Source organism: Mus caroli, chromosome 7, assembly GCF_900094665.2.
Source record: "Mus caroli chromosome 7, CAROLI_EIJ_v1.1, whole genome shotgun sequence".
Classification (NCBI taxonomy): Eukaryota; Metazoa; Chordata; class Mammalia; order Rodentia; family Muridae; genus Mus; species Mus caroli.
Window position 1 is genome coordinate 111,288,890 of NC_034576.1, and position 21,605 is coordinate 111,310,494.

A 21,605-nucleotide genomic window follows, 5' to 3' on the forward strand; every position below is an offset into this window, starting at 1 on the left:
CCCAAGTATACCAAAATACTCTTGCTTAATCTTTAAAACTTGGGTATCAATAGCATCATTTGAATAATGTAACTTCAAAGCCACAAAACAACACACCACACAGGCACACAGAGCTAAGGCACTTAAATGTGACTATCTGAAGAAGCCCACCTACACACTGGGCTTATGCATCTTTTCTTAGTAGACTCCCTTTTGCTTTATAAGATCCTGCCTACACCCAGTGAGAGTATATATGAGGGGAGCTTCTCAGACTAAACACCCAACCCCAGCAACGCTGCATTGCCATTTCTTGCTATGAATGATAGTATGATGTAAGCTGGGCATACATATAATTACTTTGCATTTCTTTCAAGGAAATACAAAAGTATAAAGGCTTAAAATAAAGACATCAGAAAAGGTACACATAACCCAAGAAGGGGAAGGACATGCGGCTTGAGGATCCGTAGGTAAAGTGTTTGCTTTGCAAGCTTGAGGGCTGGAGTTTGGTCCCCAAAACCTGTATTTAAAAGCCAGGCATAGTGATATGCATTTGTAATCCTAGTGATAGGGAAATAGAGACAGGAGGATCCCTGGAACTTGATGACCAGACAGCTAAGCCCACTTGGCATGTTATAGTCAAGTATCTTATCTCAGAGAGAAGGAAGGAGGGATAGATAGATAGATAGAGCCCAAGGAAAGACAGCTGAGGCTTCCAATCCCTTCCAAATATGTATCCACACGCATGTGCACACACACTTGAAAAACAGACCATGAAGTTCTATGAACTGAGAGCTATCTTTAAATGGACTCTGTCCTTAGGTAGAAGGAAGGTAAACAAGGGGGTTAGATCATTAGCTACAGGGCATGGAAGCTGCCTTCTGCCTTGTATCCTTTCTTACTGATGCTCCTTTTCAGTAATCTCCCTTTCCCTCTCAATACTGACTTTGGATGCCGTGGAAGCTATGGGGCAAACCCTTCACCTCCAGAGTGGGTCAACCCAAGAATGGTGCCTTCACTTGTAATTTCAACATCTGAGAGGCCAAGGCAGAAAGACTGCCATGAGTTTGAGGGCAGCATGGATACCATAGTGAGTTCAACCTGGGCTATAAAGTGAGACTGTCTCAAAGCATGAGGAAAAACTGAAATTATACAAGTAAGAGTGCATCAGTGTGCTGGTTAGAGTAAAATGTCTCCCACAGGCTCGTAGAGTTGAATGCTTAGTTACCAGGCAGTGGGACTCATAGGATTAGAAGGATTGGGAGCTGTGGCCTTGTTGAAGGAACTGTGTCACTAGAGGGTATGCTTTGAGGTTTTAAAAACCCATGCCAGGCCTTTTCTCCCTTTCTGCTGTCTACAGATCTGAGATGTAGTTTTCAGCTGCTTCTCTAACACCATGTCTGCCAGCATGCCACCATGCTTCCTGTCATGGTGATAATGGACTAAGCTTCTGAAACTGTAAGTAAGCCACAGTTAGATGCCTTCTTTCATAAGACTTGCCATGGTTGTGGTATCTCTTCACAGCACTAGAACACTGACTAAGACAGCAAAGGAAACACAACTTTGAGCAAAGAAATGACCAAGTCACCAGCTCTTGATGTGGGTGCCGATGACTATCTCGCTTACATTGTTAAGACTCATATTAACTGATGGTTGTTGGCTTCAAGATCATTAGGCAATGTCCCCCACATCCAGACAGGGTTTCTCTGTGTAGCCCTGACAGCCCTGGAACTCACTCTGTAGACAAGGCTGGCCTCGAACTCAGAGATTCACTTGCCTCTGCCTCCTGGGTGTTGTGCCACCACTGCCCAGCTATGCAAATTTTAAAAAAATACCTAGCCACTGAGATTAGCCCCCCAGAACCCATGGCAAAGATGTAAGGAGATAACTGACACCACATAGTTTTCCTCTGGCCTTTCATACTTGCTATGGCATAAGAGACCCATCTCCCAGCTCTCTTGCTTGCTCTTTCTGTTTCTCTATCTCTGTCTCTATCCCTGTCTCCGTCTCTATCTCTGCACCCTCTCTGTCTCTCTCTGTCTCATGTGCATACATATACTACTAAGTTTAAAATGATATCAAATGATCTTAAATGTTTCCATTTACCTCTTGTCCCAATAATTTTATGAACTTTGTCTGTTCCTTAAAGGTTTGAAAAATATTTTGTTTTACTAGGTTCTAGCACTTTTAATAAATTATAGTTCTTGGTTAATTTTAATTTCTTATATTTAAAAAATATCAGTTTTATAAATATTCTTCCTTAGAATATTATATACATTTCATCAAAACACATAAAAGTAGCTCAAAGGTTATGCAAATTTTCTCTACATTTTTTCAAATTATTTCATTACTAATTCTGGGTATTTACATTGTCTTTAGCTTCCCCAGGGTTTTCTATCAAAAAAACAAAACAAAACAAAAAAAAAAAACCCAGCTCTTGTACATATTTGCTACATCTTTAACTCTGATTTTTAGCTTTCAGGATTTTTGTCTTTCTTAGACCTACTGTACATACATAACTTCTACCAATTTTATTTACTTATTTTTATTCTTTCTTGAATTGCTGTGTTAATAAATCTTTGGCTACTTATCAAAATGAAATTTTGTTGCTTAGGTACTTTAAATTTGAACATATTATTTTATTGCTTTTTATTCATTATAAAATTTCAAGCAATACAAGCATACGTAGCTAAACTCTCTTCTCAACCATATCTGTAGCCAATTCTACAATGCTACGTAGTACTAGCCTATTCTTTCAAATATTTTTTAAAGAATTATTTATTTATTTTCTATATATGAGTATACTGTAGCTGTCTTCAGACACACCAGAAGAGGGAATCAGATCCCATTACAGATGGTTGTGAGCCACCATGTGGTTGCTGGGAATTGAACTCATGACGTCTGGAAGAGCAGTCAGTGCTCTTAACCACTTAACCATCTCTCCAGCCCCCTTTTTCAAATATTTTTAAACATATCAATACTTTACATTTCTTGAAGGCTCAAAAAAAAAAGCTCAGGCTTTTTTGTGTTCACATCCTTGCCTGCATATGTTAAGTATTTCTCTATAAGAGATTTCAAGTTGTTTTTCTGGGTTAAGGGATATACACATGTTTATATTTAACAAGTATTCTCTAATTTCACTCCACAAAAGACTATATGGATTTACGCACAGATCCTGGATGATCGTGATAACTAATCAATATCTTAATTTATAGTTTGATCCCCTGTATTTAAGCAGACCAGTTTTCCTTTCTAATAGACTTTCCCCCCTCTTGCTATTAGGGGTTGTTAATCCTTTAATTGTTGTTTCAAATTTTTCTTGCGCTAATTTAATACAAAATAAAATTTGTAAGCATTATTTTTAAATTTCATTGAGATTTTTCTCTTAAATTTATATAGGTAAATTATAGCATGCCAAAGCACCATTAAAAGTATTTTTCTGTATACTAAAACTACTAATATATTATTATATATGATATTTATTATTATATTAGTTATGCATATGATCTACCTTGTTATTTATTTAACACTAAGAAAATTATTATTATTATTTTAACTTTCTATGTTGATAATAGTTTTTGTTTAGTTAAAAATCTCTTTTTCAAAATTATACAAAAAATGTTAAGACAGTATATTTAAAAAGCAGTCTTTCTCTTGATACAAATAAACTTGATTTAATGTATGTAGCAACATGCCTTCAAACTCTTTTACTGTTTTAATAGGCCTTTTAAAATGACATAAAATTTAAATCAGATGAGATAAAACTACCGCTTTACATTATTTTAAACTGCAGACTAATGATGCTATTAAGATCTCTTGGCCATGAAAACGTATTAGACATGTACGTTGTTCAAGATTCTACTGGGATAGAAAGGAAAAGAGCCATAGACAAAATAGAAATGAAGTTCCCTCATGGAACATGTTGATAAAGGGCACTATGTCCAACAAAGACAGACAACATGTGAGGTTATACTACGGTTTTCATTAGTACAGAGATTCTACCTTTAAACATTACAAGGCTACAACCATTTCAAAAAGAAGAGAGCACCACCAAATGGGGTCAACTGCTGAAGGAAATGACCATGGAAACACTGCTAAGACCACAGACAATGCTAAGCCCATGGAAACACTGCCAGGTGAGGTTGACACCATTAAGGAGTAACAGGAGTTAAGGAAAGGATGGTAGAGACTGGAAGACTTTGCATACTACTGTGCAGTACCCTGATCTTAGATCAGGAAACTGACTTAATGAGAAAGGTACCTGAGGAGAATTAATCTAGCAGTTGAATACAGGGCCTAATAATGGAGAAAGTAGGATCTGGAAGAAACAGCAGAGAGGCATTACAGTAAGTTAGCAGTGAGGTTCAAGAGCCAGAGGTGATGGCCAGAGCTGTAAAAAGGGAAAGATAGGCCCAAGACCTATCACCATGTAATTAGCAGAAGCATTTAATATCAAACATAGCAGAGATGTGGGAAAGGTTTAGTTTCCTAGGAGAAGATAATGAAGGACTGAGAGGCTGGTGGTTAGGGTGAAGCTGGGCTCACTTGCATCTGAAGTAGTGGTGGAATACAGTAGAAATGGTATTTGACTGCAGTCAGATTGAGCAGTAACTCTGCTCAACCTAAGTGGCAAAGCTGGAAAACGGGATGAACTCTTCCCAACCCCCACAAGCCTGGAGGAACATGTATCCTTACACATACGGGGAAGGGGGCAAACGGGAAACTGAATGATCAAAGACAAACAGAAGCAAACCAATGTCATACAAGTCAGAGGACAGAAAAGGTCACTGGAAGGACGGCAACAATAAACTGAAGGCTGGGTATGGGTGTACCTGTAATCTCAGCACTCACGGAGGCAGGGGGACGGAGAGTCCCGGGGGGATTGTGCTGCCACTGTGGGCTGTGCAGTGAGATTGTTTAAAAAAATAAACCCCACCTTGTTAAAGACTAGTTTCCGATTTGTTTTCAGGTACAACGTATGTTTGAGAAACAGATGGAATGCCACATGATATTCTGACAGCCGGCCATTTTAGACATAACAGAAACCAAAGTATAGCAGTCTACTTCCTTTATACATGGTCCCACTTTTCATAAGTCCAGTTACCCACAGATAGCCATGATCTAAGAATATTAATTGGAAAATTCCAAAATAAGCAGTTCAGAAGTTAAAAAAATACATATAATTCTGAGTAGTGTGATAAAAGCTATGCTACCTCACCTCGTCCAACCTAGTGCATAAATTATCCCTACATCCATAGCACCCATGAGGAATAGCTGCCTGTGTACTAATCAGTTAGTATTCCCTCAGTTGTCAGGGTGCTAAGGCAGCACTGCTCAAGTGACCCTTACTTTATTGAGTAATGGCCACAAACCTGAAAGGTAATGATGCTTCCAGTTCTATGGCAGCATATCATTACAACTGTTCTTCTTTATTATTAGTTCCTGGCATGTATTTACTATACCTACTTTATAAATTAAATTTCCTCAGAGCTATGTATGTGCAGGAAAAAGTACATACGCAAACATATCTGGAAGGAGTGGGAGAGGGAGAAAGGTGTAGCCTTTCAGCAAATGTGTAAAGAGAGCCATACCATATTCCATAGCCATGTGTAAAAATAAACAAAATGGGCCTTTATCTCGCTCTATTCTAAAATTAACTAGAAGTAGATGAAAGACTTAAAATATTTTAATTAGAGATATAAGTCTTTATGACCCTGGATTAGGTAGCAATTTCTTAAATATAAAGCCAAAATAACAAAAAGATAGTTAATTTCACATAAACTTTTGCCTATAAAAGACACCATCAAGGAAATGAATATAACCCCGAGTGGGAGAAAGACTTACCAGAGACATTTAGCTGATGAGAGCTAGTATCCAAATTACTCTTACCTTCTTAACATTCAATAGCAAAAGACAACCTCATGCAAAACAGGCAAAAGGTCTGACTGGAGACATCTCTATAGAAATGTCCAAGTGCCTTAACCCTTGAGTCATCTCTCCAGCCCCTCAGAACTTCTTTCCATGGAGTTCAGGAGTGACTCATGGGGGTAAGAATAGAGCAGGTGTTTCAAAACCGACACTGAGTGAATCCTGGGGAGGCAAGAACTGAACACACATCCATTAGAACTGACCCAAAAGGTTATTACTAAAACTTATTTTAGAATGAAAAAGGTTACTCATGACATCACAGAATCATTGAAAAACTAGATAATGCCATTTTGAAAAGTGGAGAAATAATTTGGAGCATATAGGCTAGATGGTAAAAACAACTTGTATAACCTAGCAGAGATTCTTCAATCTACTAGTTCCTGTGTTTACTACTGAGTACTTTACAGCATGCCTGGTACCCTGTCAGACACAGACAACACATTTGCAGGTTCCCACTGCCTCAACCAGTTCTCTTACTTTCTCTGCAACACAAGAAAGTAGCTATCAGCTATCACCTATTAGTCACTCAATGAATACTAACTTAAACAAAGCTCTGTCAAACTGTCCTACTTTGATCTGTATAGGACATTACTCTCCCAAGCTGCCTGGTCAATTCAACGTAGCCCTTCCCTGTCTCTTGAATCGTTCTTTAATTCCTCCAAGATTCTGTCTCAACCCCTCTTTCTTTTCCTTTTGTAAATATGTTCATTCTTAAGGAATTGATTATAATCTCCAAAATGCATAGCCACGATCCTGACTTTTCCCCTAAGCTCTTTGCCTAATCCCCAACATCAACTGTTTATTTCTTTTGTATATTTGTTACCTCAAAGCCGAAAATGAAACTCATTTTCACCTTCCACACCCTGCCTTTGTAGATTCATTCTCTCAAACTTTGGCTTTGAGTAAGACCTCTAAAACCAAGGATGTACTTGAGAAAGTAGGCTGGGGTCAGAACACGGAAGATGAAGGGAGTCTTCTTTTATACAGATAAACGGCCTCCACAGGGAGGTCTCACCTACCAGAGCTTGGTAAACCAAGTTTCTCACAACAGAAGAACCTCAAATGTTTTAAAAGTCAACAACAATAAAACATGTGGAAACTACTACTTAGAGTGACTTTTAAGAGAAACATTTCAATTATGCAATATTCAGGTATACAAAAGTACGGATGACATATCACATGTTCACACCTAGCACCCAGGGCTCCTTCTCTAACTCTCCGAGTTCTGTGTTCACTTAACAATGGGAATAATCCCTGAAACTGCAGCGCTAGCAACTCTGCTGTGTGAACATTGAAGTATATACACAAATTAAGCTGTGATGCCATCACTAAGCAATGTAATCTTACGGGAACATACTTTACGCAGCCACCATGAGCCTAACTCTTGCCTTTCCCTTCCATTTAACTTGTTTGGTTTCTAGTTCTCTCTCTCTCTCTCTCTCTCTCTCTCTCTCTCTCTCTCTCTCTCTCTCTCACACACACACACACACACACACACACACACACACCTCACTTAACAAATTATGTGTCCAAGTTGGTTGGTGCAGGTCTCCTGCACCCAGCATATACAGTACCAACATACCAACACCAAATACATGACTGCATTAGTGTGCTTTTACATTTCATCGAGGTAACCATGGTTTGTAATGATTAAGTAATCATAAAGCACACGTAATACTGGGGCTGGAGACACGGCTCAGTAGTTAAGAGCATTTGCTTCTCTTGCAGGGGACCCAAGTTTGGTTCCCAGCACTCCCGTGACAGCTAATAAACCTGTAACACTAATTCTAGGAGGTCAAGCACCCTTTTCTGGCTTCCATGAGCATTGCAAACACTCACATACATAAAATAACTCTTATAACTATACATACCATATTGCCCTGAATGTTTGAAACTTTATAGTATGAACAAATGGTGGTAATAGTTGTTCAGCATGTACTTAATGACACTGAACTGTTACCTAAATGTGTTTAAATCATAAGTTTTGTTCCATATACAGTCTACCACACTTTTTAGTCAGAAGACTTATGTCTTTCACTTTAATATTTCATCATTTTTTATCTAAACATATAACCTTAACTGCTTGCCATAAATTTAATTTCTTCTTGTCTTAAATATTCTACACATCTCACAGTGCAAACATTACTGAGTATAACAGCAAATACTGTGTTTTACTTGGTATTAACTGGCTGTCACTGAGATGCCTCCTCCTCTCTTCTGAGTTCTTGCTTTGGTTCCAGGCCTCATACCGCCCGAACCATTTTAACACTTCTTAGCCACAGTACGTGCTGCTGAAGAAGAAACTGTTTGGCACTAAGAACTCTGGCCTTTCTCCATATTAAGCGACCAAGGCTTCTAGACAGTAGCAGAGTCAGCTCAGAGTTAGAAATCAGTGCCATGAAGAAGAATCTAAAGGCTTGACCACTGAAGATCATTACTGTAATTTGGATCCTAAATACCTCCCAAAGGCCAATATATTAAAAAACCCTGGTGTCCAGCCTTCTGTTTTGGGGAACTGATGGGACCTTTAAGAGGGGCCTGGTGGCAGGTTTTTGCGTCACTGGAGGTGTGCCTTTAAAGGTGATTGTGAGAACCCAGGTCCCCACTCACTCTTTGGCTTTCTGGATCCTAAGGGTTTTTGCCATTCATATGTTCCTGCCTCATCACAGGTCCAAAATAAGCAGGCTAAACCAATCCAGAAATTCCAAAACCAATAGCCAAAAATAAACCTTTCTGATAAATAAGCTGACTGTCTCTAGTATTTTTTTAATTTTTTTTTTTAAAAAAGTCTGGCATCATGACACTATACTATACCCATGCTACTCAACTCCCTACCACTGTTTTGTTTGTTTGTTTGTTTTGTTTTACCTTTTTATCTGAGAGTGATCAATACCTTGGACCAGAAATGTAGCCATGGTGATATGTATAGCTCAGTTCACCAATACTACTGACCAGCATTTTAAATAAACTTTCAGTTTTTCTACCTATTCTCCAGATAAAGACTGTTTAGATAACTTCCAATCTTTTAGTACTGCAAAGTTTTATGTTATGAATAGGATTTGTAGGCCTTTTTAAAGATTTGCTTTAATGGGGTTTGTGGACGGCTCAGCTGTAAGAACACTTACCATACAAAAATGAGGGCCTGAGTTTGGATGCTTAGAACCCACGGAAAGTTGGACTCAACAGCCTGTGATTGTAATACCGCCTCTCCCTTGATGAGATGGAAACCCAGCTACAAACAGAGACCATGTCCCAAACAAGATGGAAAGCAAGAACTGACACCTCAGGTCCTCTGACCTGCACACATTGTGTGTGTGTGTGTGTTTCTGTGTGTGTGCACATATGCTACACATATGCATCATACACAAATAAAATAAATGGATGAGGGCCAGTAACGGCTCAGTGCACAAAGGCCCTTGCTGACAGACCTGATACTTGAGTTTTGACCCTCAGGATCCACACAGTGAAAGGAGAGAACTCCTGTGTTGTGGCACATACCTCCTTACTCACCCCACCAAATAAAATATATAATAAAAATCTATAAAGAAACAGATGAAAAGATCAGAATAAAAAATACTAAAGACATTACAATTTATTTTTTTCCCAATGCAGAAAATATCTGTGCAACGACCTCTGAAAGTACTTAAATATTCAATAAAATGTAACTTAACTCAATCCAAACAGTCATTGAAAGCTTTGCCCATATTTAGGCTTATTTGCTCATTAAGTTCTCCTTTAGCATATCATTTAGATTTGACTAAAACCTTAATGGCTTTCCAGAGTGAGTTTTACTTTGCTTGTTAATAAGCACCCTACTGCTTGCTGCTCGTGAGACAAACCAACTCTTACAACTATTAACAAAAGAGCATCTGAAAGTAGCATTAACCATCTGCAGCATTTCATTCTCGAACAAATAAATCAATAAAGAGCTGCATGTGTTTATATTTCTCATTAGAGCAGCTCATGAAAGGTCTTAATGGGGCAAATAAATCAATAAAGAACTAGATGTGTTTGTGTGTCTGCTAACCACACTTTAAGAACAGTCTTGATGGCCAGGTCCTTAAGATGCCGACGCCTCTCCCTGAACACTGCAGTTGTAGCAACATTACTTAACTCAATATGACTTAATGTGGAGCTGGAACAGCTCTGACTGACTCTTCCTCACAAGTCTCCTGCAAAGATCCCATCTCCTATATCTTTCAGTGTAGATATCTGATGTTTCACATGGAGAATAGACATAATAAGACATCTGTCCTTGTATATTTATATACCAACACACAAGGTAACAAAGCAATATGTGCCATATACCCCATATATATACATTTCTGTAGCTCAGAGAAACCAAGACTCAATGAGTTCTGCACCACTCACAAACAGTAGCAAAGAGACTGAGCTATTATTCCAGGGAATGAGTTTCCGAGGAAGTGGCCAGTAAGGAAGTGCCCTTTTTAAGTACTAAAGTGAGGGACTCATCAGACAGCACGGCAGGCACATTCAGATATGTGACTGTGGTAGCAGCAAAAACTCTCAGCCAGTGCAGTTAGAGGATTCAACTACTTTGATGGCATTCAAAATCTGATTCAGCTATCACTACAGAGTGTTAGCTTGATCCAGTGTGATGTTAATGTTCCACAAAAGGTATTTACAAGGTAAACAGAGGGATCACTACTGTGACCAAGAAGAAATGTATACCCTCTTGGTGGCTGTACAACAGGAGTAGGAGCTATGTGGTACAAGTTCAGGAAGACAGGGTTGAGAAGTTGGTTTTTGTTTGTTTGATTGTTTGGTTTGTTTTTGTTTTTAAGCAGACACTCAATTTCACAGCATGAGACCCGAAGAGGAAAGCGCTTAGGCTGGACATTTCAAAATGTCTCAGCTGGTAGGAAAACAAGATGGAAAAGTAAATATAAGTATAAAGTGAAGTCAGCAAATAAGGCCTTGTAAAAGGTCAGAAAGGTGAACAAGCACAGAAGAAATCAGCACAAATGACTCAGCCTACAAAAAGCTGGGCAAGGAAGCAAGTCAAGACCTGTAAAAACGCCAGCAAAAGAAACAGCATTCTCAGTGAGGTTTAGAGCAGAAGGGGAACATGCTTGGCAATAAAGAGTGATTCACAGAAAGCAGAACTTCTTGGCCCTTAGTTTCTATGCATTCTATCAACAGGCACAACCTTCAGGTTAAATGGATAATTAACAATACTTAAGGGGGTAATTCCAGAGGAAGGCTCATTCAAGTCTATTCATCAGGTAATTCCTACCAATAGAATTGGGAAATAAAGTCACTAAACTAAAGTAAATTTTATGAATTTCACAAGATGAAGTCTAAAATAATCGAGATAATTATTGCTGCACTTTGCAGAATGTAGAGTGGATTCTACCACTAGAGAGAAGCAGTCATGCTGTAGCTCTCCAACAGATTCTGAAAAGAATTTTTCAAGTAGGTGGCTAGGGGTATGGAAGAAAAGAGGCTGATCATAATAGAACTGTACACCCACATTAAAAAAGCCACAAAAATATGTAAATAAATCCACCCATAATCCTACAGTCCAGATATAACAACTGTTAAAATGTGTATTTCTAATGAGTACATATTTTCATTTTCATTTGTATCATACAACATTCTCATCTCACTTAAAGCTCTTTGTGAATATAATTTACAGGTTCTATAGTAATTTAACACATGGAGGCAAGAGCAATTATGTAAAGAATGACACAACTGGGCTGGAAAGCTGGCTCGGCCATTACAGGCTAGGTTCACAACCAAAAATATAAGCATGACACAGTTGACAGCGATGGTTATAGCTCACGAAATCTACCATGGAAACCAAGCAAGCAGAAGGTACTAATCCACTGTCTTCCATGTGTGCGTAAATACTTACTATCTACACCTGGTCTACAGCTGGACAAACATCGAGGAGGAGAAAACCCCTGCCCTGATTGGTCCTCACTTCTAAGTGAGAAAAGAGACAATAAAGATAATGATAAACACTAAGAAGAAAAATAAAGAGTAAAGAGTATAGATACTGGTTTGGGAAGCTGAGACTTTAACAGAAGTAGCCAGAGGTATACAGCCACACTTTACTATGAATCCTCAAAAAGATAACAGATTCATCTCAGTGAAGACATGAAGAGGAAGGAAAAAGCATATGGGTAGACTAAGGAAGAGCCCGTCAGGCAGTGGGATCCACACATATAAGGACCTTGAGGAGAGATCATGTCCAGAGTGTTCAAGAAACAGCCAGGAGATGGCAAGTGTGACGAAAACAACATGGGAGAAAGCAGAAAATGAAGAAACTAGGAGAAAGGCTTCCAAAAGGCTTTAGGTCACATAAGACTCAGGAGGGGAATCTGTGTGTTAACTCAGGCTTGAACAAGATCATTATGGTTACTGCACAGAGAACAGACTGAAGAGGAGGGAGCAAGCAAGCAGAGGAAGATGGACCATAGCAATCCAAAGACTAATAGATGCATTGAAGCCTTCACACAAAAATGTTTCTTCAGTGTTAAAAGTAGCTGCTAATAACTGATACATTTTTTAAATAATGTAAAGGCCCCAGCACAGAGGCACACTGATCACAGTCGAGCGTAAAGCAGGGTGGTGTAGACACTGCATTATTCTACTTTTTTTGTGTGTGCTTGAAGCATTTTAACAATTTTTTCCAAGATAGAGACACTGAATTCAACAAGGAATTACCTTAAAAAATACCTAAGAAGCTGAAGTGCCAGGACAAATTTAAACAGCAAAATTACAACAGAAAAAAAAAAAACCTACCAAGTCCTATATTTGGCTCCAAAATGCCAAGTGAACAGTACAAAATGGACAAGACCTCAGTTAGTGTTACAACCTGGAGTTTTAAAACACCACAGCAAAGTCAGCGGTGAGACTGCCAAAGACTTACAGCAAACTCAGTCCTTATGTTTAAGAAGGAGAATGAAGGTAGGTGATTGTTTCTGCACAGGCTGTTTATACCTGTTACTATCTGCAGTTCTAGAAGCCCGTTGCAATGCAGCCCATGTTCTGCCATCTCCACCTACATTATATAAGGAGTGGATAGGGGAGCTAGAGATGCCATAACAGGAAGAAATGGAATGCTGAAGAAACAGGTAATAAAATCTAGTGGCCCTTCTTCCTTCCCCATTCTCACTGTGGTAAAGATATTACCACCTGCCCACTCACCTAAGGCTGAGAACAGTTCACAATGCTTCCCACTCCTCACATCTATCTAAAAACATCCCTCATGATTGCTTTACTCTTTCCTCACAATGGTCACAGCCTTCCTTGCCGTGGTGACATATTTTCCTCTGAGACCAGGGTATCTAGCACTTCTTTTTTCCTCATAGCACCAAAAGTAACTTAAGACATTAAGGCAAAAGGCAAGTTTTTCTGGAAAAATAGAGTTGGGGTTAGGCCTGAGTAGCCGGGGAAGACCCTCTGTTTCTTGGACAGTAGGATGTGAGCATGCAATGCCTTGAAGTGTCGCAGCCATTGCTCATATCCAGATATGGGAGATAGGGATGGGTGAGTCACTGTGAGAAGGACACAGTACAAAGCGGAGTTCTGATGAGATAATCGATGGCTCAAACCTCCCTGGACACCAGTTCTAACAATCTTTTCATTTACGCCATACAATAAATCCCTTCTTGTCAGACAACTCAGGCCACATCTTCTCTCACTTAAAAGCGTTGCTGACTAATGACCTCAAGGTCACTGACTCTGTGATGCTCAATGCTCGTGGTGTCACACCTGGACATGACAACAACCTCCTGCTGAAAAACATTCTCATGTAGCCTCCACACACACCACTCTCATTCTAAAACTGTCTGTCTGTCTTCTTCTATAACTCATGATGATTAGGATAAAATCCAGGTTCCTCAGTTATAGCAGAAAAAAATTTGCACAATTTGGTCTCAACATCTTTGGTCTCAGATCTCAAAATTCTTATGCCTTTTCAATACTCTATGTTTTCTCTACCTGAAATTTCCTTCCACTGGATGGTTAATGACCTCAGCTTGCGTCATTCTTTAATTACAGGGTTTTAAGGGAGAGGGTCAGCAGATGAAAAGATAAAAAACAATAAGAAATCTGGAGTCAGGAGTCTTGCGTAAGTGATGTCTTATGCCAAGGAAGCTTATTAAGGAATACATATCTTATATAAAGTTTTACCTAAAAGGGAATTGGGAACAATGTCAGCAAAACTTATCATACAATGACGCAAAGTCATTGGGAAGCTAACCTAGCAATTGGGGACAGACACATAGCTCCTTAGGATGGGAAGGTTGGGCTCCCAGGATCTTAAACCACAGCTATTATGGCTTTGCCAAGTATATACTTCTTTACTGGGTTAGAGAAGGTGCTATAATCGTTCCCAGGACCTCGGAGGAATCTCAGGCCAAGTCCTCATCCTCAAAAGTGAATAAAATAAAATAAAATAAAATAAAATAAAATAAATAAAGCGGGGAGAGGGGAGGGGGAACAAACACATATGGGGGTGGTCTTTAGATTTGCCTCTTCATTTCAGCCAAAGAATGCAAGGTTAATTTAATATCTATAAGCCAATTAATGTAAATACCATATCAATGGAATTAAAAGCAAAACACACAATCATCTTGACAGTAGGAAAAAAACATTTGGTAAAAATCAATAACCAATCCATGATCAAAACAGTCAAACTATAAACATAAGGAAATTTTCTTAGTCTGATAAAAGACAGCAAGTCACCCCTACCCCCACTGTATTTAGTGGTATAAGAAGTGTCTTCTTAAGATCAGAAACAAGATGAAATACTGGCTTTTATCCTGTCTACACTGGCACTAGAGACTCCAGTTCACCAAGAAAAAAGGAACAAAAGGGATGTCAATCAGAACACAAAGTAAAACTACGTCATTTGAAGAGAACAGGGTTGTGTTCCAAAAGCTAATAAACAAGTTCAGCAAGTGGCAGAACACAGGGTCAATGCAGAAGCATCACTATCCATGGTCTAGCAAAGAACAACCTCAAAGTAAGACTAATAACTCAATTCATGATAGAGCATAAAAAGAAAATAGGGTCCATTTAACAAAGTAAGGCTTAAATACTGAAAACTAAAAGAAAAAAGATTTAGATAAATAAGAATCCTGTGTTCGGCCGGGCGTGGTGGCGCACGCCTTTAATCCCAGCACTTGGGAGGCAGAGACAGGCGGATTTCTGAGTTCGAGGCCAGCCTGGTCTACAGAGTGAGTTCCAGGACAGTCAGGGCTACACAGAGAAACCCTGTCTCGAAAAACAAAAACAAAACAGAACAAAACAAAAATCCTGTGTTCACAGATTGAAAGCTCAACACTGGTAAGGCAGCCATATTTGCAAAACTGACTATACAATCTAGCAAAGTCCCAGCTAACTCTTTGTTGTTATTGTTTCCTTTAGGAACCAATGAAATTGTCATAAAATTAACAAAGAAATGCTAGTCACAGGACACAGGAAATCCTAAACTGTTTTACAAAAGCAAAAAAAGACAGGGTTTCTCTGTGTAGCTCTGGCTGTCCTGGAACTCACTCTGTAGACCAGGCTGGCCTTGAACTCAGAAATTCACCTGCCTCTGCCTATCATGGTTTCAAAACAACCATGTATAGCCTACGGGAACAGAAAAAAGAATATAAGCATGAACTCATGTTTATAGCTAAGTGAGTTTTCACAAGGGTGTCACAACTAATTCAGTGAGAAAGAGTGGGCTTTTCAATAAATGGTGTTAAAACAGCTATACACCCCATTGGACTATTTCTTCCTATCATATGCCAAAAAGTAACTTCAAAGGCCCAAAGATATAAATACCGGATCATAAACAATAGAACTTGCACACATAGGAACAAATCTTCATATGTGACAATGATTTGTATTAGACATATCCAACCCTAAGAGCAACAAAAGAAAAATACGGAAATTCATCAGAATTTAAACCTTTCTTCTTTTGAAGACAGTAAGCACAACAGCCTGAATGGGAGTGGATAATGCAGCAGTACGTGGACTGCTCATCAACATGTCAACTCAACAACAAAAGGACGGACAAGCTCCCCATTCTTAAACTATAAAAGACCTAAACAGATATTTCTCTACAGAAGATATGCAAAAAGCAAACACATGCACACGTGATTCTTAATGCCACCAGTCACCAGAGAGATCAAAATACATCCACAAGGAGACACCACTTTTGACACATTAGGATGGCTATAATCAGAAGGGCAGGTAATCAATGCCCTGAAAAAAAAAAAAAAAAAAAAAACAACAACAACAAAAAACCTAGCCCTGTGTATGTATACCAGCTGCAAGGAGACATGAGACCAGAGAAAGGCCCACAGATCCAGGGCTGCAGTATCATTTATTTGGGACTTACTGACACAAGTTTGGTGGTCAAGAGCAAAAAGCCTGGTGACACCCCATTATCTAGGTCAGAAGGGGGCTTTAAAAAAAAAACAAACAAACAAACAAAAACAAAAACAAAAAAAGACTGTTGCTGTCTTCAGACACACCAGAAGAGGGCATCAGATCCCATTATTGATGTTTGTGAGCCACCATGTGGTGGCTGGGAATTGAACTCAGGACCTCTGGAAGAACAATCTGTGCTCTTATTCGCTGAGCCATCATCTCTCTAGTCCAGAAGGTGGCTTTTTTTTTTTTGACATTTTCTTTATTTACATTTAAAGTGTTATCCCTTTTCCAGTCATACCCCCCACCTGAAACCTCCTATCCCCTCCCCCTCTCCCTGCTTCTATGAGGGTGCCCCCATCTACCCACTCCTGCCTCCTAGCCCTCCCATTCCCCTACACTGGGGTGTCAAGCCTTCATAGGACCAAGGGCATCTTCTCCCATTGATGCCCAACAAGGCCATACTCTGCTACACATGTGGCTGGAGCCATGGGTCCCTCCATGTATACTCCTTGGTTAGTGGTTTAGTCCCTGGGAGCTCTGGGGGATCTGGTTGGTTGACATTGTTATTCTTCCTATGGAGTTGCAAACCCCTTCAGCTCCTTTAGTCCTTTTTCTAACTCCTCCATTGGGGACCCCATGCTCAGTCCAATGGATGGCTGCAAGCATTGGACTCTGTATTTGTCAGGCTCTGTCTTGGCCTCTCAGGGGACAGCTATCTCAGGCTCCTGTCAGCAAGCACTTCTTGGCATCCACAATAGTGTTTGGGTTTGGTGACTGTATATGGGATGGATTCCCAGGTGGGGCAGTCTCTGGATGGCCTTTCCTTCAGTCTCTGCTCCGCACTTTGTCTCTGTATATCCACTGGTGGGCATTTTGTTTCCCCTTCTATTAGGGCATAATGTTTTCTCCAAATTCAGGAACATCCCATGCTTGTCTCAAGCTAATGCCAGAAATGGCAGGCACATTCCCATACACAACAGACTCTGCTCAGATAGTCCCGCACTCTAAAGGTTTTCTCTACAAGCTATGCCAGGAAGCTCACTAGGCTGACTCAAGGGCAATCATGTGGTTGTGACCCAAGATGGACACAGTCAGTCATTTCAATCTTGTCACTCCAATTGGTAAAATGTAGAGAAATCAAAACTTTCGCATACTCCCGGTAGGCCTGTAAAGTAAAAAAGTTGCTTTGCTATCTATCTGGCAGTTTCTTAAAAAGTGAAATGTAACTATATGACCAGGAAATAATGCTTAGTCCCAATCACAAACATACCACACAGAAATCTTTAAATGAATGGCAGCATTATCCCTACATGCTGAAAGGCAAAACAACCCAGATGTCCATCAACTAACAAAGAGATCAGAAAAATGAGAACTATGAACAGGAGCTAGTGCTCAGCCATTGAAAGGGATGAAGTACAAGCTAGGAGGTAAATAAGCCTTGGGACTTTATGCTAGCTTAAAGTCAGTCAGAAAGTGCATAGGTGATCCTACAGACACAGAAAACGATGACTGGTTGCCCTCACTAAAGATGAAGAAATGAGGAGAGTGGTGACAACTTAGAACATTTCATCATCTGCCTTTGGGAGATGATGAAATGTTCTAAAACTTATTGGGCTAATGGCTACACAACTGTAGATATGCAAAAAAAAAAGTGACTTGTGTGCTTAAATAGACAAATTACATGTTCCATGTATTAGATTTGGGGGAGGGGAGAAAAAACTCCTCTCTAAAAGCTTTGTTGAGTTGTAATAACAGACTGTTGCATATGTACATCTTCAATGTTCCCAGTGTAGACCAGAATGAATACCAGTAACTACCACTTTGGTACTCACCTGGTAGCTTATCTGTTTTCCTCTACTAAGCCGGGAGTTCTTCTAGGCAGGGATTTGACTCCTGCTCTTTGGAATTCAGTGAGTGTCTATACACTGTGTATGACATGTGATAGGATGTACCATTACCTGTTAGTCAAGCTTACCCTTAAGTGACTCTGGGGGAAGCTTTACCTCAACTGGGGTCAGCAGGCAAAGTCTAAGGGTGCATCTGAGCAGAAACTCCAGTGATGAGAGACAAGCAAGAGATGAGCATTTCAGCAATGAAGAAAACAAACAGGGCAAGGACCTCAAGGTGGGAATACAGGCCACCAGTACCTGGGCTCTCAAGGGACAGAGTCACATCTACAATGCACTCTGTACTCTCTAGAGCCCTCAGAAGGAAAGGTGTCTCCCACTCACGTTCAGTAGCACTTTTTAAAGATATTTCAGTTAGGCAAAGGGGGGTTTTAGAACTCTTCACTGATTAGGATAATCGTAGATTTACTCTTCTTCAAGATAAAAATCATGGATAGGGAAAAAAATGAGCAAAACTTTTTTGAATTTTGTAATGACAGGAAGTGCAGCTTTACATACATGGCTCATCAATCACATTCTGCAGGCAGAATAATGTGCTCAACCTGTCCTCAGCCCCTAGAGCAGGGCGCTTTGCATTTATAGTATTTTTAATCTCTAATGCTCCAGAGGCTGGAAGGACAGCCAATATGCACAAATTCAAAGAGGATTACAGTTCAAAGGGAGCTGTCCAGCAACCAACGGGCTGAAATCAGAGGAGATGGTTCACAAACTGTTCGCGTAGCTCAAGGACATTATAGGGATTATTCACAAGACAAAGTTACCAGCAGAACTTTGTGAACAACAGCAAATTGTTCCAGTCCGTTCTCCCAGTATTCAGGCCCATACATTTACAGAGTCGGTAAAACCGCCAGAATGTAGTAGTCAAAGGGGCTGATTTTGAAATATTCTCATGCCAAAACCCAAGAATAACAGCCACGAGGAGAACAGTAACTTGTTTATCTCTAACTCAGGGACAAAAATGTTTTAAAGTATTAAATAAAATCTTCATGGTTTTGTTGTTTTGAGACTGAGTCTTACTACGTAGCCCTAGCTGGCCTGGAAATCATTAAGCAGACCAAGTTGGCCTTGGACTTAGTGATCTTCCTGACTCTAGAAAGATAAAATTATAGGCGTGCACCACCCCAGCTCAAGTTGTACTCTAAGAGGCAACAAGACGCTGAACAAGTGAACGCCCAAAACCATGATAAAGCTCCACTACCAACTAAGATTCCTACAGATGCATGGTAGAAAGGGGAAACCTACTAACTCTAAATTCAGGCACAGGTGACAAGACAACACGCAAGTCACTGAAGGGAAGAGTGGGGGCCGGGGAGGCCACGATCGCCCGCGAGCTCCGAGGCTGCCCAATCGGTGCTCACCTTCCGGGCCCGGCGGCGGCTCCGGTCGCTTCCCGCGGGATAAGAAGGCCTTGGGCAGCAGCAGCGACACGGCCAGGACGAGCCCCGAGGCCAGCGCCACTCTCTGCACCGTGGAGTACGCCATGGCTGTGTACCGCAGGACCCAGGAGTCCGAACCGGAACCGGAACCGCAGCGCGCAATCCTGCTCACACTCGACCGGCGAGCTGCACGGACGGCGGCGCGCGAGGGACAAGACGAGAGCGCCCTCCACTCTGCCAAAGTGCCCCAGGGCGGTGCGGTGTAAGCCAACATCAAGCTTCTATCTCCTAGCTCGCCTGCGTTCAGCTGTCACCCAGGCCCGGGCATCCAAGCACCTAAACCTGGCAGTTTTGCACTTCTCTCTATTTCTGCTCACCACATAACCCTAAACCCTTTCCTCCTTTGAAGGAACTCGCTTTCCTAACTTCCATTCATGCACTTCCCTTCCACACTCTGTCTACAACCAAGGGCAATAAAAAGCAAAACTCAGGACTATTGAGTTCTCATCATGGCTTAAAGCCTTCCAGAACCTGCCATGACCTTCGGAACAACATCAAACTTCTTTCTCTGATCTCAAGACCATGCATGATCTACTCTTACCAATGTTCTTTAGAAACTGGATGACACATTATTCGCTACCAATTTTCTTGGTTCAAGTGGACTTTTAATAAATTTATCCTGTTTCCTCTACCTGGAAAATTCTTATTGTCACCCTCATCTGTCAAAAGTTCCCCCAGAAGAAACAGCTTAGAACAACTATCCTTAAGAAACGTTTTCAGCCAGTCTCCTCCTCTGTTACAAAATCTTGGCTCCGTGCCACCCGTTTCTATTCTTTAACAAATGTTCTTTTCGTTTTAACCTATTTATCAAACTTTGAAGTTAACATTACAGAGTGCGATGGATCGAATGGGTTCCGCGGAGAAATAGGCTGGTATCTAAACAAAAATTCTGGACTCCTCAGTCAGCTCAAATGCAAAAGGGAGTCAGGAAGGCTCTGCTGGGGTAAAATTTGAGCTCTTTATCCAATAAGCAGGCAAGTGAGAGGGGGTAGGGGAGTGTTCCAGGAAAAGAAGCATAGAAAGCTAAGGGAGGGGAATTCAACGCTTCCTGCCATGTTCTATAATGTACAGTAATTTAGTTTAGCTGGACATTCAGTTGGTGACCAAACATAAAGTGGTGAGACTGTAGATCTCAAAAGTAGATTTTGAAAAGTGTAGGGAAAACTTTCAGTGAAACATGGAGGGTGGAACACCTGTATTTGTCTTTGCTTCCTGTAGACACCTCCTGAAATGAAAATGTGCACAACACCTACAAGACTAAAGAGAATGGTTGAAAATGGGATTATCAGATGAGAAGGATCAAAACTCTGTAAGGTACATAGCAACATCATCCAATAGAAACATAATGCCAGGTTTTCTAATACTCACATTAAAAGGGTTAAAATAAAGAAGTGAAATTAATTTAAATAAGTTTTATATGATTTGGTGTACCCAAAATATTATTTCAGATTGTGTGGTACTAGTCAGTCACATTTTAGTGAGCCAGTAGACACATGTACTATCGGCTACCAACTGGACAGTAAAGGTATACAACAAAAAAAGACAATTGGTCACAAAAGGAAAGCCTCTATGAAGCAAACTAATTTGTTCTCAAGAACCTATAAATTCTAGTAATTAGAAGCACTGGGTACCAAGGAGCTAAAGGGATCTGCAACCCTATAGGTGGAACAACATTATGACCTAACCAGTACCCCGGAGCTCTTGACTCTAGCTGCATATGTATCAAAAGATGGCCTAATCGGCCATCACTGGAAAGAGAGGCCCATTGGACATGCAAACTTTATACGCTCCAGTACAGGGGAACGCCAGGGCCAAAAAGTGGGAGTGGGTGGGTAGTGGAGTGTGGGGGGAGGGTATGGGGGACTTTTGGGATAGCATTGGAAATGTAAATGAGGAAAATACCTAATTAAAAAATATATATGTATTAAAAAAAAAGAAGCACTGGGTACCTTTGAAT

At 40.3% G+C, this 21,605-nt stretch overlaps 1 protein-coding gene across 2 annotated transcripts in view; it reads right to left on the reverse strand.

Moving 5' to 3' along the window:
• Ric3 (RIC3 acetylcholine receptor chaperone) overlaps nucleotides 1-19,724 on the reverse strand; it is a 45,799-nt gene extending 26,075 nt beyond the window's left edge. For both annotated transcript variants that reach the window (XM_021166883.2, XM_021166882.2), the window contains exon 1: nucleotides 19,571-19,724. In XM_021166883.2, the coding sequence (XP_021022542.1) occupies nucleotides 19,571-19,694 (124 nt within the window). In that variant the 5' untranslated portion in view covers nucleotides 19,695-19,724. The remainder of the gene's footprint in view (nucleotides 1-19,570) is intronic.
• Nucleotides 19,725-21,605: the final 1,881 nt, after the last annotated feature.